The sequence below is a fragment of the Pezoporus occidentalis genome, unplaced genomic scaffold, assembly GCF_034315485.1.
Source record: "Pezoporus occidentalis ecotype Australia unplaced genomic scaffold, CSIRO_AGI_Poc_V1 ctg23, whole genome shotgun sequence".
Classification (NCBI taxonomy): domain Eukaryota; kingdom Metazoa; phylum Chordata; class Aves; order Psittaciformes; family Psittacidae; genus Pezoporus; species Pezoporus occidentalis.
The window spans coordinates 2,052,846-2,073,781 of NW_026914180.1; the positions used below are offsets into that span (position 1 = coordinate 2,052,846).

The following is a 20,936-nucleotide window of genomic DNA, read 5'->3' on the forward strand; positions in this document are numbered from 1 at the left end:
ACCACTTAGATACCTGAATTTCAGGATTCCACGTACTACTCACCTTATAGATGTCAAGTGTCATTTGAGGTGCTGGATCATCTCATACAGCTTCTAAATGCATCTATAAAAAGGTGTCTGTCAGTTCCTCTATATCCTGCACTGTATCTAACATGCCATGGGTATGTCTTAAGATACCGTCCACGTATCTTAGAAGGCAGTAAGCATGCATGAATGCATTTTAGTTCAAAATCATTAGGTCATCCTCTGAGATTCTTATTCCTGTACAAATATTTTTGCCTATAGAAGGTAAGGGTGGTACCTTTTAGCCATTGACAGCACTGCAGCTGTGTATGAAACACACAATAGTAGTTTCAGCTTTTATTAGCAAAAAGGGACATCAAGCTAATTTCTTTCAGAAGCCTGCCTTATTCGCACGCAGTTGTAATAAGAGGTAGCAGACTCCAATATACCTTCCTTACAATCTTCTGTCAGAAGGTGAACAATAAATTATTAACCTGTTGTGGTTTAACCCCAGATGGCAGCTAAGCACCACACAGCCGCTCACTCACTCCACCTGTGTTGGGATGAAAGAATGTGAGAAAACTAATGGGCTGAGACAAATACAGATTAATAGGTAAAGCAAAAGCCCCCCATACAGGCAAAGCAAAACAAGGAATTCATTCACCACTTCCCATCAGCAAGTGGACGTTTGGGCATCTCCAGGAGAGCAGGGTTCCATTATGTGTAACAATTACTTGGGAAGACAAACTCCATCACTCCAAATATCCCCCCTTCATCCTTCTTCTTCCCCAGCTTTATATGCTAAGCATTATGCCATATGGTATGGAATATTACTTGGGTCAGTTTGGGTCAGCTGTCCCAGCTGTTTGTGTACCCCAGCATCCTTTGTGCACCTACCCATATTAGACTCTGCGTAAGAACTGCTCAGCAATAATGAAAAAATTGCTGTGTTATCAACAGTATTTCCAGCACAAATTCAAGACACAGCCCCATACTAGTTACTGTGAAGAAAACAAACTCTACCCCTGCCAAAACCAGCACAAGACTGAGATCTGGTTTGGATCACTTAGCCATTCTCCCTGTAACTAGAAAGATGAAAAGATTCTTGGGGTCCAGCTGAAAAGGTTGCTGCTGAGCTAGTCCATCTGAACTTAGTGATTTGGATGCAGGAATACATCAGTGGGCTAAACGTAGGTCTCGAGGTATGGTACCTTTCCACAGCGTAACTACAGGAACACAGTATTTGAAATTGAAGAAAAAACCCCATTCTTTTACATGCCTTTATGGATATAATTTAATTATCTGTAAAAAGACAAACATGCTGAATTTTGTGGATGATTTAGATTCTGTTAAAGAATATTTACTTTTAAGAATGTCAGTAAATGTGGAAAGTCAACTGTTTTGCATTATTTTATGCAGGGAGACAGGTTAAGACATAGAAGGGAGTGCCGAAGTTCAAGTGTCTTCAGTCAGATTTCTGGGACTTCTGAAACTTTAAGTTGTGTTTCAGAAATACACCAAAAGAAAGAGCAAAAAGAGGTAATTATAAATTTTATCACCTTGCAGAATATGCTAGAGATGAAAATTGTCACAGTGGTTCCCTCATTCAGCAATGACAGGATAAGCTGGGGTTTTCCAAAGGGTAGTAAGTATAATCCTTGTGAAAATGTTACATATTTCTAGAGGCAATAATAGTTTAAAGCATGGAGGTTTGTCTCTCAGAAACAACCATGGCTGACAGTGTAGCTTCAGATATTATTTTGTACAAAATAAGTAAACAAATTAATCAAGAAACACACTTATTTTAAATATGTGTTACATATTATTCAATTTGACAGATAATTCTGTTTGTTCAACCCTGGATGCAAAAATCTTTTCTCTAGGAACAGTTCCCCAAACAGACATACTTTTTCTGGTCTAGAAGCATAGGTTATTCTAATACAACAGCTCCACATCACAAAAGGTGAAGAACCATGGCTTGCCTCCAATGGCCCAGCAACTTTCTGGATTACTACCTCCAAATGTCAAACCGCTTCAGTATTTTTTGATTTTAGAGGAAGTGGCTGGAAGTTTTATTTGCTAGATGTTATTTAATTTTATATGTTAATTATATTTAGATTAAAATATTAAAATGCTCATAAATTTAAGTAATTACATTTTTGTCTATGTTGAAGATTCCCTAGGACCCTAAGTTAGTGTAGAACAGCATGGCTGCCAACAACAGCAATTATCCCTTCTTCTGGCTTCTCATTTTTATTCCTATCCTTATGCCTTCCCTTTCCATGTCATACAGGGCACTTATATTTTATGGCTGATAGGTTGCTTTATTCCTTTTTCTTTATACTTATTTTCCTTATTGTCTTTAGTTTTATAGGTGTGTAGTTTATTTGCCAATAACAATAACTCTTTGAAATGTGTAGCCATACATACATTTCTTTCCTGCTAGGCCTTCCTATCTTCAAGCCTTTTGAGACATGGTTTGTGTCTCTGAAAATGAAAAAAGAATTGGATTGTCATGAACAAATCAGAGTTTTCTCTAAAGTAAAGCTGTAGCATAATATAATCTCTTCTAAATATTTTCCTTGCTGCAAGTCCAGTGTAGATGACTAGAAGATACTTTATTAAATTAAAGCCATGGAAACAAAGAGGAAGGATTAGCCTTTTCTGTCCTTTTGTTTGTAATTTTGTTTTGGTAGTTCAGCAACATTAAATTCATTAAGATATTTTATAGGGTGCAGTTTTTCTTTTTGTTTCTTCTTTTTTTTGGGGTGTGTGTGTGATAAGTCTATTTTAAATCTGTTAACCTTATTAATGAAAAGCAAATCCTCTTCTTTGCCATCCTCTGCAGAAATGTGATGGTGGTAGCTATTCTGAAGCCAGCACTGTGGATCCAGTTATTCTCCTGGAGACCTTTTCCCAGCCTCAAAACTCACACCTACCCAAGGACTGTTTTACAGGAAGTAAGAATCCTTTATATATTGTGGTGACACCAAATGAACCAGTGTTCATTTGTTCTCTTTAGAACATTTCCAAATTGGCAAAAACTGAGATGCTTGTTTATAAACATAAAAATTCAGATAAACAGACCTGAAGCCAGCACAGAACTGTAGCAGGGCTGGGATGCCTGAACACAAGCATTTAGAACCATATGAGATGCCCGAGAGCAGGCAATACAACTGCATGAATCTGGCAGAAGTATCACGGGAGCTGTATGATATCCGAAGAGGCCTAAATTGGTATAAAACACCTGTGTTTAGGTAGCAAAATGCCATCTTTGGAGTGATTCAGTCTTATATTGAGGCATCAGGCTGTAGGTATCTGTATATGAGCAAAAGCACTCAAAGCATTTCTGAAAGGGCAGCTGGATGTTGGGATATGTATGTCTGTATCGGGTGTCTTGAATGTCACTTTAAGTGAATTTATCTGAGCTCCCAGCACAGTGGATGAATATCCAGTCAATACAGCTAATGGCATTCAGAGGAATTTACAGTTTATCCCAGTGTGGACACCTACTTTTGATTGCCTGAATGGTTCCTTAGACTCCATTCACACTCATGGTTCAACCCTACTGCCTTTACGGATTTCCAGTGCAAAATGGTGACTAGAGAATCTAATTGTAATGTCTCTGCAGTGCAATTGAGTGAAATAATCAGTAGAAATACTAATTTACTAACCAATTTTTACATTATCGATTTTCAAAAGAATAAATGCAGGGGAAAAAAAAAGACCAACAAAAAAACCCAACAACCAAGCAAACAAAATAACTCAAGAAATTTTTTAGATGGAATTAATGGCTTTTTGTGCCCACAGAAGGGCTTGTGGACACAGTGGCTTTTCTGCTTTTTCCATGTATAAGTTGCTCTATTTAAAGATATTTTTACCTACAAATTTTGTCTTTTATTTAGCTTTTGATTGCTTCAGAGACAGCATCACCCCTTAGGTAAAACATCACATTGGTTGTATAGACTGTGGAAACTCATATTAAGATACCTTACACTTTTTATGTTCTATGTCTCTACATTTTCCATGGGACCAACATGTTCTTCTTTCTCTTTTCAGGTTGTGTTGAGTGTTTTCCATGTTGTGCATTGGATACCACTAGGTTTCCAGGCAGAACTTGGTGGAACTTTAGAAAAACCTGTTACAGAATTGTTAAACACAGCTGGTTTGAACATTTTATAATTTTTATGATAATATTGAGCAGCGCAGCACTGGTAAATTTAATTTAATTTCTCAAATTTTGAATTGATGGTTGTCAGTAAAGGAAAATTATATTATTATATTTATTTCTTTTACTCTCACATTCCTTTCCCCAGGGAGACACAAGTATTATAAACATGTCCTTTAGAAGTTATAAGGTTCTCCCCAGCTTGGACAAGATATTTAAATATATGGGATCATAGTCTTCTCATAGTTCTTCGTAGAATCATAGAGTCAGCTAAGTTGGAAAAGACCTTTAAGTCCAGCCATCACCCCAGGACTGCCAAGACCGTCACTAAACTATGTCACTGAGGGCCTGATGCACACTGTTCGTGGAATATGATTCCTCACACACTTGTGTGATTAACTAGGAGGCTAAATGAGGGTATGAAATTTATTAGGAAGGCTTATATAAAAAAAACAATAACAAATCCTTTTCATCGAAGACGTATTGTAGTGTTAAGAACTTTCACATTCCTAAGATACTCTTGTCCTATTGTGAAAAAGGACTTGTCCATTTTCTATTTTTAAAATTGTTTGCTGATACAGAATTTCCTGAACCAGCTAGAATGAAGCAGCACCATACCATCAGGCATGTCCATTCTTGAAAGCAAATCAGATGAGGTGGTGATCATAGAAAGAATGCATAGAAAAGTATGTGGTGAATGCTCAGTGCTCAGAGCAAAAGAAGAGTTAGAATTTTGAAAGAGTATCACTGCTAAATGATGAGTGATTTGACTAGTAGGTAGAAATCAAGGTAGTCAAGGTTAAACAGTGAAAAAGATGACATTACTTATCAAACTTGCTCAGAAAATATGTAGGAAATGGTAAATAGGCTTATGTACATGAATGCCAGAAGTTCTCAATTACCTACAGTCAAATTAGTAGTCCTGTGGACACAGTGACAGCTCTGCCCTGTACACATTTCTTCTGACTGTAGCACAATTGAATGACCACTGCTTTAAAGACCACTTCGGTCCAGAAGCAGTTTTACTGTTTCATTACACTGTGGAGCAGGACTGCGTAAGTTCCACCAGATTAATGTGACTGGCGATAACTCATAATTGTTAAGGCCCGCTATAGCTGGGCTAATGCTTGCAAAACCACTGAGTTTTCTTTGCTGCCATGCTCTCCTGAACCAAAGGTCTATGGACCATCCAGGTCATGTAACACAGCCCACTGTTTCCTTAAATGGTGCTGACTGTTCATGATCTTATTAAAAAATAACAGCAGAATGAGGGATTTCAGGGTCGGGTAAGGAGCTGTTAAGTGAGGAGCTGATGTAGATTGAAACTGGATGTGGATTAAAGTTTTGACACCCTCTGTTTGGTTCCTGATCTTTGTCAAAGACTACAGCCATGTGACTTTGGGCAAATTAATTGATCTTTCTGTACTTCATTTGCTCTTCTATAAAATAAAGATACTGTGTCTATAAAATAAAGATGCTGTGGTCGAACGTCCTAAGGATATGAGATAGTGTATTCTTTCTGAGAGGACAGACAAACAAATTTCTCATTTCAACTTTTTTGCTTGTCTCATGGCAAGAAAGAAGACAAAAAGTTAGCAGCTGCAGAGGCTATTTCAGAGAAAGAGACATAGATTTGAATAAGGATAAAAGAAAGGGAAGTTGTTAAGTGCCCTGATGTGCTCTAGAGACACTTTCAGCTCTTGAGACAGAATGTGAAAGAGACAAAAGGAGATTAAGTAATTTATATCTAGGGATAGTAGAGGGTCAGAAAGGGTGTGGTACAGTGTGGCTTCTGATTTATCTACATAAGTAACGGAAGTTTTAAGTAAAAGTAATGACAGGCATGAGGGAAATAGTGGTAGTGAAAATGGATGGATAGGTCATGAGAAATGCTGGCAGCGAAAGAGAAATTGAATGGAGATGGAGCTATAAGGTGGGGGAGAAATGGATGAAAGGAAGAATGAAGACATCACCAGAGCCTCACCTTGGTGAGGAAGTAGTGCAAGGTGCTAAAAGGAATTGAGAATAGAATGGCAGTATCAAAACTTTAAAATAAATCAGCAATGCAGCAAATACATTAAACACAAGCAAACAATGATGTAAACTAAAGCACTCAATAAAACATTTTCCAAAACCCTTACTGACATCAAAGTAATGTCAAGGTTTAGGTGAAAAATTGTGGAACTCTGGCAATTAACAATTCCAGGTAAAGTGCTTGTCATATTTTTTCATATCTTTATTACAGCTTTGCAGGCTAACTAAAGATGACACATTTGGAAGACCTAGGTCTGAAAGACAGTGCTTAATGTGTTTAATTCAAGCTTTATTGTGAAGAATTTTAGACTAACACCTTCAAAATTATCCAGTAATTCAGGAAGCCAAGATTTTTGGTAGCCACAACTGACCCTCATGAGATAATTTTTTGAAGAAGTGTCGAGCATAAACATCTGAAAGTATGTGATTTTGCAACCAATCTGAAAATGAGATTGTACTTTACAATTTAGGTTTTTATTTCTAAGCATAAAACTATGTGGTGGTTGCCCATAATTTAATATGAAATGGTTATAATAAGCCAAACTGTGCATTCTTGTGGAATTTAAAAGATTTTCCATAAAACTACCGAACTGTTTTAAAACTGAATTCTGAAATTCCAGGCATTTGAAGATATTCACCTACAGGAGAGACAAAAAGTGAAAATGCTCCTAGAATTTGCTGATAAAATATTTACCTACATCTTTTTTATGGAGATGCTGCTGAAATGGGTGGCTTATGGTTTGCACAGTTATTTCACAAATGCCTGGTGTTGGCTAGACTTCATCCTTGTATGTGTAAGTATTATATTCAGCTTGTCTTATGTATTGATTTTGATGTTTTCTGTATAAAGAGCTGCATGTAAAAACTAATTATGAATTAACACAAGTCTAAAAGACAGTTTCCAAAAGTTGAAAAAATTATAATCAAAGGAAATGTTAGAACATATTTAAGTGGCAGTTTTAAGTAATAATCAGAAGTCGATCAAGAAAATTTTATTTGGTGTCACTGTCATTGATGACCATAAGTTGTGGTCCTCAAAAAAAATGTTGGTTATGAAAACATAAGTAGAGAGAGAAAGTGCAATTAGCAATCAGAAATAAAAGTAAAATAAATTAATTAAGACAGTAAAAAAATGTGAAGCTGTTGTCAGCTCTGGTATTTAAAACCAGAAAAAAGTAGATTTTCTTCTTTAAAGGAGAAAAAATTTGGATGGTATAAAGAGCTGAAAAGCATTATTGGAAAAGTAATTAGCCAGAGAGTTAAAGACATAGAAAAGTATGTTTTGCTTTGCAGTTCTAAGAAATGCTAGCAATCCTTTATGTAGCTGTAAAGAGAAATGCTGAAATCATCAATACTGAAATGGAGGTAATGGAGTGTTTGATATATACATATTTATTATGAACTCAAAGTTAAATAATATAATCTTGCCATATAAAACTGAAAAATATTTCAGTATCTTCCCAATACATCTGAGCAGCTGACTTCTGGTAACATCAAGTAGCTGCTTGATAGCCTCTGAGTAGTTAGCATTGAAAGTTGCAAAGTACTAGGAAAATCAGCAGAAAAATCTAATATGATTATTTATGAAGAATATATAGCAGGACTTTAGCAATTACAGTTCTGTAACATTAATAACAATGCCGTTCAGAATGGAAGAAAGGCACGCAAATATACAAAGGCTAGACTATGAGATAAAAAAATTCAAATAGGAAGAGGCAAATCATGAACAGTGAAAAAGCCTGAATTATTGAAACAATAATGAAACATAATCTTTACAGTTCATTTTTTTCTTTTACAAAAAATAAAATACAGAATTGCTATCTTTTAAAAAATATTTTTTATTTCCACACCACCATCTTAACTTATGATAACGAATTACTGTATACGCTTCCAAGAATAACTATGCAGAAAATGGGAATATTTTATTTGAACAGTCCTTTCTGGTCTGGTAGTGTATGAAACTACCATAGTTACCAATTTGGTTGCTGTACCAGCATTCTGAAAAAAATTACAAGAACTGTTTTTAGGGAAAAAAAAAAAAAGTGTGTTTCAAATTGGAATGAATTTATCCCATTATTTTTAAAATATTAGGAAATACCAAAGTGAAATTATACTATGATAGCTTTGAATGTGTATTTTCTTCATTTGACTTGCTGGTCAAAGAAGACTTACTGGAACATTCAGGTTATGATTGTCTGCTGACACAAATAAAATAAATTTTTGTATACCATTCAATAATCTCAGTTTCAATTCAATGAACACAGCTGTCATTTGTTTCCTGGGGATTAAGTACTACTCCTGCCTCATCACTTTGTTCCTCTGAGAATGCCCTGAAATCTCTCAGGACTCTTAAAGCATTGAGGCCTCTCCGAGCTTTGTCAAGATTTGAAGGGATAAAGGTAAGGATATTGGAGGTGTGTGTGCATATTCTCTAATAGCTGCGTTTGAATTTTTTTTGTGAAAATTAAACCGTGAATCTCTTTTTGGGACTTGATGGCATTAAGATGGTTCGGATTGCCTTCTTATATGTATGGCTGTTAATTTGAAATAATACTTAACGCTTTCACAGAAATTTGTAAGTACAAATGAAATAAGGAAATTGAATAATAATGTGCTACCACAAGGAATCATTATGTATACTAATGTGAACACTGGAACATCTTTCTATATTTCCAGTTTTGTCTTGGCAGTTACCTGGACAGGCTCATGTGCCACATTTCAGGTTCTCCAGGGTGGATTTGAAAGACAACAATCCTTTCAAACTTAAACAGTGTGGGATTTTTTTAATAGGAGATTGTTGTATCTCGATTTTAAAATCTGCTGTAAGTGAACTGAATCTTAAAGTCAGTGGGGAGAAAGGCCATTAAGGGCAAGAAGGAATCAGTTACAAGCAGCCATCGAACCTGATAGTCTTCTATGATGAGACAGCTGAGGGAGAGAAGAGCCATCTGTGGTCTCAGATATCTGTTATATCTGGTTTGGATTGACTGAACTGAAAAGTTCAATATGCAGAGATCATTGGGATCTTCACAGACGGGTGAAGAATGGTGAAAAAAAAAATAGATAGTAGTCCTCAAATTCCCACTGGCAACAATCATGGTCCTGCCTTTCAGCATTAATGAGCTGGATTTGCGACTACAAGTTCTTATCACTGCTTGTGTCAGGCCCCTTGATGTCACCAGCACAAGCTCCAAAAGCTGGAATACCATTTTCACTGGTACCATTTCTGGAAGAGGCTTACTGGTCACCCTGGGTTTGCATTTTCCTTGTCCTCAAGCAAGTCTAAATGAAGGAAGACTGCTGACCAAAACTGCCTTTTGGAAGCCAGATTTTCTACTTTATGTAATGTGTGCAGTCAGTTGCCAGTGGTTATTGGGTGAGGTTCACTTTCTTTACGTAGAGCAAGTTGTTCTCTTGCAAACCCCCTCCAAGATAAAAGAAAGGGATATTTATGATATTATGGTAAATAATAGGCTAGAGTGTACCCTCAACAAGTTTGCTGATGATACGAAGCTGGGGGGAATGGGTGATGCACCTGAGGGATGTGTTGCCATTCAGCAGGGCCTTGATAGGCTGGAGAAGTGGGAAGAAAGAAACCTAATGAGGTTCAACAAGGGCAAGTGTAGGGTATTGCACGTGGGGAGGAAGATCCCCAAGTACCAGTAGGGGTTGGGGGCTGACCTATTAGAGAGCAGTTCAGCAGAGAAGGACCTGGGAGTATGGGTGGATGGGAAGTTGACTATGAGCCAGCAGTGTGCCCTTTCAGCCAGGAGGGCCAATAGTATCCTGGGGTGTGACCGGAAGGTTGAGGGAGGTGATCCTACCCCTCTACTTGACCCTGGTGAGGTCACATCTAGAGTACTCTGTCCAGTTATGGGCTCCTCAGTGCAAGAAAGTCAAGGAACTACCAGAGAGGGTCCAGCAGAGGGCTGTAAGTATGTTTAGGCGTCTGGAGCCACTCTCTTATGAGGAGAGATTGTGGAGGCTGGGCATGTTTAGTCTGGATAAGACTGAGAAGGGATCTCATTAGTGCATATAAATATCTCAAAGGTGGGTGCCAGGAGGATGATGCCAGACTCTCTTCAGTGGTGCTCAGCAACAGGACAAGGAGCAATGACCATAAACTAAAACACAAGAAGTTTCACTCTAACATAAGGAAGAACTCAGTGTTGAGGGTGGCAGAGCACTGAAACTGGCTGCCTAGGAGGGTTGTGGAGTCTCCTTCTCTGGAGACATTCAAAACCCACTTGAACGTGTTCCTGTGTAACCTGCTTTAGGTGGCCCTGCCTTGGCAGGGGGGTTGGACTTAGATGGTTGCCAGAGGTCCCTTCCAACCTTAGTAATTCTGTGATTCTGTGAACCCGTTCCCCTATACCTGACTTTTAGATCCCTTAGGTACTACAGACTCAGAATCTTAGGTATTTGTTTTACCCAAAGATAATTCTGGCTGCCATCTGGTTTACTTCCTTCCTGAAAAAGGCAAGATAGACACTGCAGAATTACATGTTAAGACAAGATTGAAGTTGAGCTGAAAGCCAGCTTTATGTTTGTCATCTGCTAGTTTTTATATGGGTAAGAATCTGCAGTAGATACAGGAGAAGAAAAATATTTTTCTGGGAAAGTGTTCTATTGAATGTAAATAATCCATTCTTTTCATTCATTTTATTTATTTAAGGTTGTTGTGAATGCACTCTTGGGAGCCATCCCCTCAATCTTGAATGTTTTGCTCGTCTGTATTGTCTTCTGGCTCCTATTTAACATTGCAGGAGTAAAATTATTTGGAAAAAAATTTTGGAAATGCACACTCTCAAAAGAAAGCATCAGTTCAGTTTGGAACAGAAATGATTGTACTCACTTTAATGGCATATGGACAAATAGTGATGTGAACTTTGATAATGTTGGGATGGGATACTTGGCTCTCCTCCAAGTGGTAAGTTCTATAAAAACATGCGCAGTTTTGTTTTCTTCAAGGAAATGAGTTGAGCAGCCCAACCATGCGATACCACTGTGCTTCTGTTTATCTCACTGAAATTGGGGGATTTTAGCTTCCATAATATTTTTCTTATCTATAAGCTGCTCAGAACACTTAAGAAATCTTGTGTTAAAATCAAGCACTGTATTAATGGCTTTTCAATTTTGTTTCTATTTTGATTAATATACTAAGCCTGAAATAATCTGCATGTTACTGGATTTAAAGTTATTCTCATTTTCTTTAATAAAAGTTAGTTCAGAGTGGATAAGAATGAAAATGTTCAATGCAATTTATATTTCTATATTTTATTTTCTTGTATAAGTCATAAAGTATTGGGATGCTAATTTATTGATCTCCCTAACACCACAACAAAGCAGAGAAAGACATTTTTTAAAAGTGGTTGTTATGCCTGTATCTTTTCTAAATGAAGTTCATTGCTGTATATTCTCCAAAGTGTTCCATGATTCTGCAGAGCTGCTAAAAATTGCAGGAAGGAATTGTCTGTTGTTTTCTTAGAAATTGTTTTTATACTTTTAGGATATATTTACTAGTTAGGCTGAATCTTGTCCTGCTTTTTTAACAAGCAGGAAATTTACAAAAATTTTAATTTATGTTTTTTTTCCAGGCAACTTTTAAAGGTTGGATGGATATTATGTATGCAGCAGTGGATTCTCGTCAGGTATGTCACTAAAATGAAATTTTTATTATTTTCCCTTTCCTTCTTTCCTTTTCTATCCATACCATTCATTTTTCAGCTTTATTTACAATATCAGAAATACAAGCAGATGAATGCATCGAACTACACAGTGAAATGATAATCCTTGGAGTACCAAATATCAGGAATTTTTAGACAAGAGAAAACTGGTCAAAATGGAGTGATACCACACTAAAACTTACTATATCGAGAAGGCAGAGGGAAGAGGCTGCAAGTTTTGGACAAATCTGTTTTGGAAACAGAGTTCAGAAGATCTTGGAGGGAACGGGCATGCATCTTTAGCAGTTATTTCTGGGGCTTTTTTTCCTTATATTTGACACCTTTATTATTTCTTCCCCATTTCTATGTGCTGTTTCTCACACTCTTGTTGGTACAGTGTCTTTTAACTTTTGTATGTTTAAATTTCTTTGCATTTTCCTTATTCATTCAGGCACTGTATGCTTCAATGTATTGAATTAGCTGCTAGTTAAAAAGTTTGTTCCTTTTAGGGCCGATCGTAGTGAGCTGGATTTTCAAAATTGCGTCTTGTCTGAGACAGTGTTTAAGGGGTTGGAGGTTCACTGTTATGTTTAGTCTGAGCTGTTGTTCTATGTAGGAAATTCACAGTATCACTTCTGATTGCAACTGTTCATTTACTACTTAAGTAGTATTAAATTTACTAGAGCTGGATTGGGCTTTGTATCTTTGTAATTATCTTTACAAACAGTAACAAGACAGAACAAGACAGTTCTACTTACAGATCTAAATGAAGGTTTCAATGTGTAGAAATAGAATTTTTTATTATAAATTGAAAATGATAAAGTTGTGATTATCTGATTTTTACCAATATTATTTTTCTGTTTTGATTTTTTTTTTTTTTTTAACAGATAGATGAACAGCCAAAGTTTGAAGCGTTCCCAGCCATGTATATGTATTTTGTGATTTTCATTATTTTTGGATCTTTCTTCATGCTGAACCTTTTCATTGGAGTGGTTATCAGCAATTTCAACCAACAAAGGAAAAAGATAAGTACTACATGAGCTAATTCAGGGTCTCTAGTAATCCCAATATCATTTTGTGAATGTTAGTTTGACATTGTCATGGTTTGAAACAACTAAGTCCCATGCAGATGCTCGCTCATGACCCCCCCTTCCCTCCTCCCTGGACGGATGGGGAGGAGAATCAAAAGAATGTAAATGCCATGAGTTGAGATAAGAACAGTTTAATAACTAAAATAAAGTAAAACATATTACTACTAATAATAGCAATGATGAGGGGACTAACAAGCAGAGGGAATATTAAACCAAAAGGGGAAAGGAAAAAAAAACAGTAATAACCAGCAGTGATGCACAATACGGTTGCTTACCACCTGCTGACTGATAACCCAGCCTGACTCAAGCAGCCATTGGTTCCTTCTGTGTAACTCCCCACAATTTATATACTGGACATAATGTGCTGTGGTGTAACTTACTTTTTTTTTTCACATGAACTTGTTAGTGTTTATTTAGTTGACTGCTTAAACTTCAGCTGAACAACGGTATTTTTTTCCTTTACTTAGGTGGAAAAGATATATTTTTGACTGAGGAACAGAAAAAGTATTATAATGCCCTAAAAAAACTTGGATCAAAGAAACCTCAAAAACTCATCCCAAAACCATTGGTGAGACCATCTTAAGTAGAATATGACAAAGATACAAAGATGGTGACCATATTCAAACTCAATAGCCAGGCATCTGGAATAAAATTCATGTTAGAACCCACCATCTTCCTCATTCAATATAGCGTTTACATTTTACTCTGTATTTCTTAAATCTATCTAATGCAGCCTTTCTTTGTGGGCATTAATTAAAAAATTCCACAGCCTGTTTATTGCCTATTCAAATGTACAAATTATTTATAAAGGTTCATATTAAATATTTGATAATCATAAATCCATGCTCATATGTCCATATGATCTTGAGATCTGAGTTGCATGACACTACTTCTGCAACTAGATTGGATTATTGCAAGTGAGAATAAATAGGGAGTAGTACATGCCAAATGGTTGTTACTTACTTCCAATAATCTTACGCTTCATTTCATATAGGTTCTTAAATTTAAGTCCACGCCTGGGTTCACATAGTAACTGCTCAGAGGTTTTCTTGATTACGACATTTTAGTTCAAATTGCTTATCCTAAAATCTCTGCTTCAATAACTAATTCTATTAAAAGAGCAATCACTATGTACTCTGAATGCTTTCATCCTGAATAATTATTTTCTAAGGGAATGTGGTTGCATGATGCCTGCAAATATTTCTCCAAATACTGAGTGTTTTCTTCGAAGGTCTAAAGAAATGACCTAAAAATGCTTGTAGGAGCTTATAGTTAAATTTATATTCTCTTAAATTCTCTTTCTAAGCATAAGTTACTGATTTATATTTGAATGTAGTCTGGGTCTTACAAGTAGCATTAAGCAGCTCTTCTCATTCTCTCTGCAGAATATGTTCCAAGGATTGCTGTTTGATATAGTATCGCACAAAGCATTTGATATTACCGTTGCAGTTTTCATCTGTCTAAATATGGTCATTATGATGGCAGAAAATAACCAGGACAACGTCAAGGATGTTCTTAATAAGATCAACCTGTTTTTTGTGGCAGTGTTTACTGGGGAATGTGTCATAAAAATACTAGCCTTAAGACATTACTTTTTCACCTGTGGCTGGAACATATTTGATTTAGCTGTTGTGATCCTTTCACTAGTTAGTAAGTATTAATCATTATTAGATCAGGTAATATGTCTTAGCAATACTAAGCCAAATTTCAATATGAAGTAACCACTTATGTATCTGATAAACAAGTTCCAGATCCATTGTACTTTTTCAAACCATATGCTGAGTGATCCTTTCTAAAAGGATTTATTGTTGTTTTTCCTTATATTTTTGCAGAGTCTAAAAGGATTTATTGTTAGAGATTTTTCCTTATATTTTTGCGGGTTTTGAATGTCTCCAGGGAAGGAGACTCCACAGCCTCCCTGGGCAGCCTGTTCCAGTGCTCTGTCACCCTCACTGAGAAGAAGTTTCTTCTCAAGTTTAGTGGAACCTCTTGTGTTCCAGTTTGTACCCATTACCCCTTGTCCTATCATTGTTTGCCACTGAGTCAACTTTATATATTTTTTAAGGTAAACGGATAGTTTTCAACTTTTTGCTTTTTTTTTTTTAAGTATGAGATTTATTGAGTAATTAACAGAATAGGAATTTAATGAGTAACATATTTTCTAAGTTACTGTACTTAAATTTTTCTCTTGATGTTTTTATGCCTTCAATTTACATGTAATCACCTTAACCATTGTTTTCACAGTAAAAGCAAATTCAGGTTAAAAATACATTTGTATGAAAAATGGAAAAGATTTATTTTATTTTCCAGGACTTTCTTTTAAGAAAGCAGATCCTGAGGACTGATTTAGAAACCTCAGGGAAATTTAATTGTTCTGCACCATTCTAAATCCAGGCCACTGTTGGTGACTGTGAAAGTCATAAAAACTGGCTTGTTTTTATTTTGCTTTTCAACTAAGACTAAATGCATATCATTTCCCCTACAAAGGTTCATATACAGCTTTAATTTCTTGTATGGTTTATTTGTCTGTGCTTCCTACCAAGCTCAGGTTATGTCATAGAAAAAAGGATGGGAAAGAACCTGATCTGAGTTCTCTGCCTCATCCCTAAGCACAGTTCCCCTTTTCTATACCATGCAACCCAGAAAAATTGCTTGGATGGTGCTCTGAGCAACTTGATCTAGTTGAAGGTGTCCCTGCCAATGGCAGGTGGGTTGGAACTAGACAACCTTTAAGGTGCCTTCCAAACCAAACAGGTCTATGATTCTATGAAAATGCTGACTTCTTAAGTCCTCTGTTTGTAATCACTTACATTACTACTGTATAATTATTCTGATAGTAGGATCATAGAATGAGGTGTGATGAAGCTTGAATACTGAAAGACAGTTTTCATTTATTTTCTTCTTGCTCTTCTCTGATCTCATTTAAGTACCAAGCATTAATAAAAGTCTCACATTTAACATGTGGCTTATGCCTGTAGAAGAAGCAGCAATCAGGCAGCAGCTAGGAGACAAGCCCCATAGCTTCCAGCACAGGAGCTGAATGGATTTTAAAGGACTTTTTAGTACTTAAGCAATGTGTAATTTTATCCCCTGAATTAGAGAAAACTGGGAGAATGCAGTTGCCAAACTATATGAAATCTTGATACTTCTTCAAGATTTAAAGTTATTACAATTTGTCTTCCTTTTCCTAAGCTCTTTTGTAAGCAATTGCAATATTGATGATAATATTTTTGGTGAAAGTTTTGTAATATGCTCAAAGTTATTTTCAACACCTAAAGCATTGCACATAGCAAAATAGACATAAATAGGGAATTTCACTGATACGGCTTGACAACATTCTGTTTTCTTTTTAATTTCAAAGGTACTGGACTTGCTGAAGGCTTTCAGACTTTGTTCTCCCCTACGCTTCTGAGAATTTTTCGTTTGGCAAGAATTGGCCGAATCCTGAGATTAATCCGACAAGCTAGAGGAATTCGAGCTCTGCTTTTTGCCTTACTGATGTCTCTTCCTGCACTGTTCAACATTGGTCTTTTGCTTTTTCTGGTTATGTTCATTTATGCTGTTGTGGGCATGACAAACTTTGCCTGCATTGGCTGGGAAGGTGGAATTAATAACCTTTTCAACTTTCAAACTTTTGATAGTAGCATTCTCTGTCTCTTCCAAATTACAACATCAGCTGGCTGGGATGGTCTTCTGGCCCCTCTGTTAAAAGAATCTAATTCATGTGCTCCCAACTTAAATTTAACAAGTGAACAGAAAAAAAGTTGCAGAAGTAGGGGGGTTGGTATTTTTTATTTTGTAAGCTATGTCATTATATCATTTCTTATTGTTGTAAATATGTACATAGCTGTCATTTTAGAAAACTTCAATGTTGCCACTGAAGAAAGCACAGGTCTTCTTTGCGAGGATGACTTTGATATGTTTTATGAGACCTGGGGAAAATTTGATCCTCAGGCAACACAGTTTATTGAATATTCTGCTCTTTCAGACTTTGCAGATGCGCTGGCAGAACCCTTACGCATTCCAAAGCCTAATAAAATTCAGCTCATATCCATGGACCTCCCTCTAGTTAGTGGAGATAAGATCCACTGCTTGGATATCTTGCTTGCTTTCTCTAAAAGGGTTTGGGGAGAATCTGGAGATTTGCGTGATCTTGAAATGCACATTGAAGAAAAATTTATGGCTGATGATCCAGCTAAAACTTCTTGCAAGCCAATTACTACCACCCTTAAAAGGAAACAAGAGGAAGTATCAGCTCGTATTATTCAAAAGGCCTTCAGGAGGTATTTGGTGAAGCGCTCTTCTAAAAAGAAACCTTTCTTATACCATCGTAAACGCTACAACAGTGCTGTCTTTGAAGAAAGTACATGTAAGAAAGAAAGTCTTATTGCATCAATGCTCAATAAAGATAATGGTAGGAAGCTAGACAAATCATGGACAGCGTCTTCCATATCTCTCCCTTTATTTTATGATGGTATTGCTGAAACAGATAGCAATAATGCGGACACGCAAGGTTGCCCCAGGCTGCAGCATTTTTGACTAAATCAGTATCAGTTATTTTCAGATGGAGAAAATATTCTGATGAAGCATAATACTTTACATTCTGAAAAATGCTGGCAACCTTTAAGTATTGTGCTTGTGCTATTTTGCAAATGCTCCTTGAAACAATTAAGGTTTGAACAACTAAGTCAAATATTAGAGGAAAATCAAACTGGATTTTTTTTTTTTTCCTCAGCTACTGGAGGAGGTGAGTTAATTTTTACAGCAGTTGTTTTTTGTGTTACTTCATATTTCTGTGTGTACAGAAGTAACCCGTAGATCTGTTGTAACTGTAAAAACAATGTAGACATTGTTCTACACAAGTCTGTAGAACAATGTGTATCTCTTTAGAGATAAAGCCTGGTTTGAAAAATCAGTTATTGTAGTAAAATAATTACTGCATTTTATGTAAAAGAGCTTATTCAAGACACTTTAGTATAATCAATCACTAATTTCTATGTTGCTTGGAACCATCTTCCTCCTAGTACCATTGGATGGATTTGTTTATTCTTAAGAATTTTTGAGGTGTCTTTATATATGCACCTGAGTGAATGTAACATATCATCCTCAGGTGTCTGTGCTTAAAATTGTATATGATTTGTTCTATCTATCATTTTGTGAATGAAAGTTGTGATAACAATATTTACTAAAATCAAAGGATGTTATGCAGGAGGTATTGTTTTGGAAAATCTTAAGGATTGTTGTACATACATTTCATCAGTATAGTTCATCCAAATGTGATAGAAAGTATTAGCAATCTGAAAAAGAGTTCATGGTATATCTTACAAGACAACATTTATTAAAGTTAGAGGAAGCATTTATTTCATTGGTTTTGGAAAAAAAACACAAACCTATGTATGAACAATGTGTATTAATATTACCTTTACTGGTTTTTTGCACTTTATGTTGGTCAGGTGACATGTCATGGTGGCCTCAGAACCAGTGAAACAGGACTATTAGATTCTTCAATAAAAGTGTTCAGATGTTTAACATATTTTTTGTCTCTTTTGTAAGGGGTATGTTCAGTTTCAGTTTGTTACAAGACATTATTAGAGGGGTAAAACCACAGCAGTATAATTTAAAAAAAATAGCTACTATAAAGTATAAGAAAAGTGTAAGTGCTTTCCTTTTTTTCAGGGAATCAGAAAAGATTTAGCTTTCTCAGGCAACCAATAGCAGGAACAATAAGGTAATTGCTCAATTTCTACTGTAATATTCTTTGTTCAATGATCAGACACCATTAGATGGCAGCATTTACTACGTTTTAGAATGCAACCAGTCTGAAGAGATGTCAACTTTCGCGTCAGCCAGCATGTAGGTATAAAATTAATTGTAAATAATATCTAGAGGAGGGCCACAAAGATGATCAGAGGACTGGAGACAGGCTGAGAGGGATAGGGATGTTCAGCCTGGAGAAAAAAAGGCCCTGGTGAGACATTCAAGCAGCTTCCAGTGCCTAACAGGGCCAAAAAGAAATCTGGAAAAAAACTTTTCACAATGGCAGATAGGGATAGGAAAAGCGGGGATGGCTGTAAGCTGAAAAAGGTGGATTTAGATTATATATTAGGAAAAAGTTCTTCACTCTGAGGGTGGCGAGACACTGGAACCAGTTGCCCAAAGCAGCTCTAGGTGCCCCAGCCCTGCCAGTGTTCAAGGTCAGCTTGGATGGGGCTTGGAGCAAACCTGGTCTAGTGGAAGGTGTCCCTGCCTAGAGCAAGGCGTTGGAACTGGGTGATCTTTAATGTCCCCTCCAACACAAACTATTCTGTGATTCTATGATTCTATGAAACAGTGTCATAACTCTGGTTTTCTGTCCTGGGCTTTCAGTCTAGCCCCAGGTCTCAGTAGGTGCTTGTTTTCTGACTCTTCTGTTTTTCACATATGACAGGTTGGCAGAATCCTGTGTGCTTGGATCTTTCAGTGGGGTAGTTTCCAGCATGCCTTTATAACACCATAGCAAGAAATGTTTGTTAGGAAAGAAATAAGAGTGTTTTGCTCTTGCATATTGGAAAATAAGGAAAGACTGGAAAAACCATATGAGAGAATTTTAAACACTAATAATACTCTAACAAAATGTCTTTCTTTTTTATTAATCTGACCTTTGCAATTTAAAATTATGTTGTTTCAGTGCAGCAGCAGTGGCTATGCCCTGTTCCATAATTAGAAATACTTCAAAGCTGAACACTTTATGTCCATTGTAGGGACAGAAATTTTGGACTAAATCATGCCTGGCATGAATGCATCCTTTGTGATTATTTTACCTCAGAAATATACAAAAGCACCCGAATTCACCACAGTGCAAATTTAGAAGTCTGAACAATTTTATAGTATTGCTTAAGCCTTAAAATAGCCTTATAATGCTATTGCAGGGTTGAAAAGAGAATGGTGATATCCAGCTGTTGTGGCTTCTTCATGCTGGAATTGTCCCAAAGGCAATTCAGCTGCTGAGGTAGCACAGAGTTTCTTTATGAAGACTCTGTAGGGTGAGGAGTTAATAGCAAAGAACAGGTGGGATTTTTTGTGAATTCCTCCAGGTAAAGCTGCCTGGACATGTGAACTTCATGAGAAGTGTTCAGGCATGCTTGGAACACAATGGAAGAATATTATTTTCTGTTTATGAAGTTTGATACTAAAATCAGAGCAGAGCAAACCCAAAGGAATTTTGGATCCCTCCAGTTAGGAAACATGGTGTGTGTAAATTTACTAGTGAATTCCCGAGAATCAGCAATATAATGCATAGCAACATTGCCTCCTCAGTGGTGAGGCAGAACTCTATTATCACATTTCCATTTATCATTTTTCTGTGTAGAAATAGTTACCAACTGACCACTGATCATTTAGAGTTTTCTCCTACCTTTGTGGTAGTCCTGTATCCCTGAAAACAGGCTCAGTAAAGGTTTTGTGGAAAATGCCTTTTGCTTTCTGGAGCTATTCAGTTACCGCTAGCCTTGCAATGTTTGCACTACACATAGTGTTTCTTCAGGACACAAAGAGGCCCCATATGTTGTTATTTGAAAAGAAATGTAATAGAAAGAGAATCTCATCACAGCATATTTTCCCTGAAACTACCAAAGGTCATTGTGCTTGACAAGTGTGTCATCTATAATGTCACTTTCCAAAGCCAAATGTAAACATTCTATCTCAAACTGAGAAATCCCTGTAAATTATGTTATACAAGAAGACATGCCAAAATACGCTTGTCTAACTCATATTTAGGGTGAATGCTCCCATAAGAATAGCACACCCAACAACTGTAGCAGCTTTAGGCAGAGCTCAGGATTATTGCTAGAAATGATGGAGAAGATGTCTGTCATATTATGCTGAAACTGAGTAGAACAAATTTTTCAGTATTTATAGAAAAAGTTACAAAGATGGAGGAATTGTGCTTTGATGCTGTTGTTAACTACCACCAGCTAATAGCAGGCCTGACTTAGG

General features: G+C 36.5%; 1 protein-coding gene across 2 annotated transcripts in view; it reads left to right on the forward strand.

The window, feature by feature from the left end:
• Positions 1-18,468, forward strand: part of LOC134165048 (sodium channel protein type 5 subunit alpha-like) — a 41,697-nt gene extending 23,229 nt beyond the window's left edge. For both annotated transcript variants that reach the window (XM_062621390.1, XM_062621389.1), the window contains 11 exons: positions 1,423-1,542; positions 2,852-2,963; positions 4,063-4,217; positions 6,826-6,999; positions 8,470-8,604; positions 10,881-11,135; positions 11,803-11,856; positions 12,759-12,900; positions 13,430-13,530; positions 14,348-14,612; positions 16,324-18,468. In XM_062621390.1, the coding sequence (XP_062477374.1) occupies positions 1,423-1,542; positions 2,852-2,963; positions 4,063-4,217; positions 6,826-6,999; positions 8,470-8,604; positions 10,881-11,135; positions 11,803-11,856; positions 12,759-12,900; positions 13,430-13,530; positions 14,348-14,612; positions 16,324-17,501 (2,691 nt within the window). In that variant the 3' untranslated portion in view covers positions 17,502-18,468. The remainder of the gene's footprint in view (positions 1-1,422; positions 1,543-2,851; positions 2,964-4,062; positions 4,218-6,825; positions 7,000-8,469; positions 8,605-10,880; positions 11,136-11,802; positions 11,857-12,758; positions 12,901-13,429; positions 13,531-14,347; positions 14,613-16,323) is intronic.
• Positions 18,469-20,936: the final 2,468 nt, after the last annotated feature.